Source organism: Triticum urartu, chromosome 5A, assembly GCF_056163025.1.
Source record: "Triticum urartu cultivar PI428250 chromosome 5A, HENAU_Tu73, whole genome shotgun sequence".
NCBI lineage: Eukaryota > Viridiplantae > Streptophyta > Magnoliopsida > Poales > Poaceae > Triticum > Triticum urartu.
The window spans coordinates 390,277,240-390,282,896 of NC_141877.1; the positions used below are offsets into that span (position 1 = coordinate 390,277,240).

General features: G+C 41.8%; 1 protein-coding gene across 1 annotated transcript; it reads right to left on the bottom strand.

The window, feature by feature from the left end:
* Positions 1 to 4,011: 4,011 nt before the first annotated feature.
* LOC147971529 (uncharacterized) lies at positions 4,012 to 5,321 on the bottom strand. The gene has a single exon (XM_087522795.1). It carries the CDS (start codon positions 5,245 to 5,247, stop codon positions 4,012 to 4,014), a length of 1,236 nt encoding a protein of 411 aa, XP_087378921.1. The 5' UTR covers positions 5,248 to 5,321.
* Positions 5,322 to 5,657: the final 336 nt, after the last annotated feature.

The window sequence follows — 5,657 nt, forward strand, 5'->3', positions numbered from 1 at the left end:
TTTAGCGTTTTTTCACCTAAAAGCCATAGAAAATGCATAGAATGCCAGAAATGAATGAAACTTGGCATGCATGCTGGCCATGGTGATGCCATTATGTGGGAAAATTTTGGATACATTTGGTGTAGGTGAAAAAAATTGCTTCAAGACTTGCAAATACCGGCAGACCCGAATAGTCACGGTCGAACAGGGTGTATTTGTTGTCATGCACGAAATGACATCAAATTTGGGCAGCATGCTGCACGCCCATGGTAGTTCCCCATGCAAAAATTGAACGAATTCGGACACAAAACGCACGTTGCGTCACATCTGCCCTGTGTTTTAGGGTTTTCACGTCTACCCTGTGTTTTAGACTTTTAGGGTCTTACTCTAGCGTCTAGTCGGTGGAGATCTAGTATATAAAGGAGACTAGGAGGGTGCTGGTCAAGAGGAACTGCATCAACCATGACATGCATTGAATGAGTAAAATGAAAACGTAATAAAATGCCAGAACCAACGGGTGCCTGAGTTGGTCGAGGTACTCGATGCCAGAACCATAAAAGTTCGAAATTCTAATTTTGTTCACTTTCCAAAAAAATTACGATGTTAAAAAAAGTTCTCCATATTGAACAAAAATGTTCACCATGCATTGGGAAAAATATTCACTGTGTATAAGAACATGTTCATCGTGTATAGCAATTTTGTTTAGCGTGCATTTCAAAATGTTCACGATGTATTTGAAAAATGTTTGTTTTGTATTTGATAAAGTTCATCAGATACAGCGTGCTCTCAGACGAAGCCTTGCGGTCACCTGAGCACCCTCTGTTAAATGTTGTTTGTTTTGTCTTACATGTCAGGTTTGAAGTAAACAAGTATTTACAATTATTATCTAAAAAGTAACCAAGTTTTAAAACAATAATAAAGTTCAAAAAGCAGAAAAAAGAATTAACAAAAAAAGAAAAAATATATAAAAGAAAAAATGCTTAGGCTTTGGCCCAACTAGGCGACAACATCGCTCCTGTCAGGCACCTGTTAGGCCGGCCTAAGCGTTCGTGGATTTTAAAAAGTTCATCGATTTTTAGAAAAATGTTCACGGATATGAAAATTTTCATTGATTTTCAAAAACGAAGTTCACTAAAGAAAGTTCCAAAAAAAGGTTCCCGGTTTTGGGAACCTTAGCTTGCCAGCCGGTTTTTGAAAAAAAATCTATGTGTAAAAAGTTCATCAATCTGAAAAAAGGTTCGTGCATTTGAAAAAAGTTCATGGTTTTAAAAAAAATAAGGATTGAAAAATTCACAGATTTGGAAAATATTTCGTAAATTCAATAAAAGTTCACAAATTTTAAAAAAGAAAAAGAAAAAGATTAAAACAAGAAAAAAGCAGATGAAAACTCGGCCAAAACAAAACAAAAAGAAAACTACTGATTATTATAACTAAGAGAGCTTTTGTACCTCCAAATATCACAAGTGCTAATGTGGCCTGTTGGTCTCGTTGGTGTACCCTCTAACAAGGGGTCCCTAGTTCCAACCTTGTTGGCTTCTTTATTTTTACACTTTAAAAATGGTGAAACTTTAAGTGAAGAGAAGAAAAAAGATAGACATATGGGTCTATATGTATATACATACCGACGAATGACTCATTATACATACGAAAGTGTGGAAGGTCCATGTTACCCTTTTATACGGTTTGTAGGGGGTGTGTCTACCGAAGCGAGTCTCCCTTACCTTAATGTATCACCAGCTGAACTTTCTTTGGTACTGCAATGTAAAATTGTACGTGTACGATGTTGCTAATCTATGAAATTTTGTGGGTTAAAAAAATGTTGATGGCGAAGTTTTAAGAAATGATGGAAAAAGTTGTTGTGGCTATTTGCCGAGACCAAAGCGGCCTCTATCTTTGCTCATCTTAAGTTGCATTTAATGGTATAACTGATGTACCGACTCTAGAAGGCATAGCGTATCAGGAAGCCCAAGAGCCAAGAGCTTGCCGATGATCTACTAGTCAGGCGGATCCTAATAGCTTTGGATTGTGCCACATTTGTAAAGGATATCTCTGATAAAGTGGGTGGGCATCATGGAGCGATAACTGATCAATGCTCGTGTAATTTCAAGGAATGCAACTTCACCTATGACAGTCGAGATGACAATCATGAAGCCGAAGTTTAGCTAAATATTCTCAAGATTTATATTTTGGATGTCATGTCCGGCTTGCTGCACCACATGATCCTGTAACATTTCCACTGAACATCGTTGATCAATAAAATGCCGCTTAAGTTCTCTACAAAAACTACTGTTTGTAGCTAACCTTTTAATATTTCTGTGTTTTTTCAATTAAAAAATGTTCACCAATTTTAATAAAATGACTTAAATTTTATAAAAAAAATATCCAGGAGTTCTTCTAAATGCTCATGAGTTTAAAATAAAAAATTCATGTATTTTAGGAAATGAAACCGGAGAAACAAAAACAAAAAATGTTTGTGGATTCTAAAAATGTACATGATACTCTTTATAATCGATCACGTACTTTCATATATCCAATCATGTTCAGCACACATACATTTTGCAGAAGAGAGCTACAAGCTTTATGTGAGGCATCAAGCCATCAACAACATCATCACTTGTTATAGCACCTTGCTAGCAACGACGATCACGACCGGATCTCCCCTTCCTCTAAATCTTCCTGGAAGCTCTGATGATGCTGATGCTGCTTTCAGTCGCCGGAGTCAACCTTGCGGAAGAGTCCAATCTGCTACAACAAGTTACTATTCAAACTTTTTGAAGTTGCAATTTTGTTTTCTTTTTTAGTTCAGAAGAACACATAATTCATCTTTGCGAAACTTCATACCTATGTAGAACACTCCATCATGTTCACCGCAATTTTTTTCAGAATTGTTTGATTTTTTATATTTAAAAAATTAAAATGCTATATACAGTGTGCCTAGAACCATGTCCAAAAAATTATGTCCTTATATATGCTTTTAAATCATGTTTAGTAATCAGTACTCGGAGTATGATACTGGAAATGGCCTCTGTTAATCTTTCTCGGAGATGGGCCAACTTTATGATAAGCATTTATACACCGCAAAACATGTGTGAAAAAATCACTAATTTTGCTGGTTATAATCAACCATGTACTTTCATATTTCCAATCATGTTGAGCACACATACATTTTGCGAAAGAGAGCTACAAGCTTTGTGTGAGGCATCAAGCCATCAACAACAACATCATTTGTTATAGCACCTTGCTAGCAACGACAATCACAACCAAATCTCTCCTTCTTTTAAATCTTCCTGGAAGCTTTGATGCTGCTGCTGCTGCTTTCGGTCGTCGTCAACCTCACGGAAGAGTCCAATCTGCCGCAACAAGTCAGAATTCAAAAAATTTGAAGTTACAATTTTTTTTAGATCAGAAGAACGCCGAACTCATCTTTGCAAAACTTGATACGTATGTAGAATACTCGATCATGTTCGCCACAATTTTTTTAGAATTGTTTGATTTTATATTTTTTAAATTAAGATGTTATATACGGTGTGCCTAGAACCATGTCCAAAAAATTGATGTCGTTATATAATTTTGCAAAAGAGAGCTACAAGCTTTCTATAAGGCATCATGCCATGTGTAAAAATACTATTGTTTGTAGCCAACTTTTTATATATTTTTTCTTTTAATTTTTAAAATTTAAAGGTTCAAAAATTCCAAAACAATATTCACAAATTTTAAAAACATCTACAATTCTGTTTTTTCACCATTTTTAATAAAGTGACTTAATTTTAAAAAGTATTCATGAGTTTTAAATTACTATCCATGTATTTCAGAAAATGAAACCGGAGAGAAACAAAAACAAAAAAAATCATAAATTTTAAAAATATCCAATGTAGATGATACTCAGTGTAATTGATCATGTACTTACATATATCCAATCATGTTGAGCACAGATACATTTTGCAGAAGAGAGCTACAACTACAAGCTTTCTGTGAGGCATCAACCCATCAGCAATTACAACACTTGTTATAGCAACTTGCTAGTAACGATGATCACGATCGAATCTCCCCTTCCTCAAGGTCTTCTTCGAAGATTTGATGCTGCTGCTTCCAGTCGTGGTCGTCAAGCTTGAGGTGGAGTCCAATCTGCCGCAACAAGTTGCTGGGCCTCGCCGTGTTGTACTCATCAATGCCGAGCCTCTTCAGATCCTCTCGGTGTAGGGTATCGTCGGGCATTGCCGTCTTCTCCATCTGGAGCAGCTCCTGACAGGCCTTCTCCCTCGCCCGGGACGTGGCCTCCTTTCGCTGCCTTTCCAGAGCACGGGCGAGCTGCTCGCATGTTGGAGGAGCTGGGCTGTCGACGATCTCGTCTGAATCAGAATCTGAGTCACTGCCGCAGGAGTCGCTGCTGCCGGAATCAGTATCTGAATCGCTGTCGCTGGAAGAATCAGTATCCGAACTGCTGCTGCTGGAGCTTGGGCTGCCACAGCCACTGGCTGCTTCATCTTCGACGAGCAGAAGAGGTGCCGACACGATCGGTAAGGGGGAGACGCCACCACAGATGTCAACATCTTCCTCCTCCTCCTCTTCGGCCATGGCCTTAGGGCCGTCTTGGTGCCGTTCTTGGGCCAGAGGTGCCGGCACGATCGCTAAGGGGGAGACGCCGCCACAGATGTCAACTTCTTCGTCGTCCTCCTCCTCTTGGGCCATCACCTTAGGGCCGTCTTGGTGCCGTTCTTGCGGTGGCGGATTCGACCTCCTCTCTCGAGCGAACTTGTCAACCTGCTCCTGTAACTCGACGGCGGCGGCGTCATCCAACGCGTGGACGTCGATCTCGATTTCGCCGGGGCGGGTGGCGCAGCTGTGCTTCTTCAAGAGCTCGACGACGTGATCGGGGATCTCCGCAACGAACAGCTCCAGGTCTTCCGCGAGCATCTCCCTCTCAGAGCCCGTCATCATCTTCTTCCTGGGCGCCTTCTTGCTCTTGATCAGAGGAACGGGAGGGGACGCCTTCCTCTTCTTGGCCGGCGGCTCCTCGGCCAAGAAACCTCGACGACTCTCCTTGACGCGGGGAGTCAACGGGGACGAGGCGGGAACTAGCACGGCGGCCGCCTTATGGAGGAGGCGACGGACGGCGACGAGCTCGGATTGGAAGCGCTGCCGAAGGATCTCCATCTCCCTCGCGCGCTTCGGGCCGGACATGATGCCGGTCTTGGCACCAAACGGCTCGCCTGTCATGAAGCCGTGCTTCCCCGTGAGCTCCCCGCCGTAGGGGTAGGCAATCTCCATGGGCGCTGGAACAGGGGACGCCGGTCGCTGGGGACGATGCGGCTGGTGATTGGTGTAGGAGGCGATGGGGGAAGATCGGAGGTGCGAGAAGAGAAGTCAGAGCGATATGAGGGCAAAGGCAGCAGGTTGGCTGCCTTATATCGATGAGCTCAGGTGTGATGCCGATTCCAAACCGTGGATGCGTATGTGATATTGTGATCCGTCAGGAAATCGGATTTGCTTGCGTGCACTTCAAGCTGAGTGCCAAAGCTTAATTGAGCATGAATTGGGAGTTTGAGAGCATCTCGGAAGCCCTCTCGGAAGACTTTACCTGAAGACTTTGCTATTCCGCTGCTCTATGTCATTTTCTGGTTTATCTTCTGTCTAGCTATACTTAAGTGTACTTGCATGCTTGTTCGTATAGTCTACTT

Excerpts from the sequence above, each read along its gene's own strand:
- LOC147971529 (XM_087522795.1), bottom strand. The coding sequence starts at position 5,247 with ATGGAGATTGCCTACCCCTACGGCGGGGAGCTCACGGGGAAGCACGGC.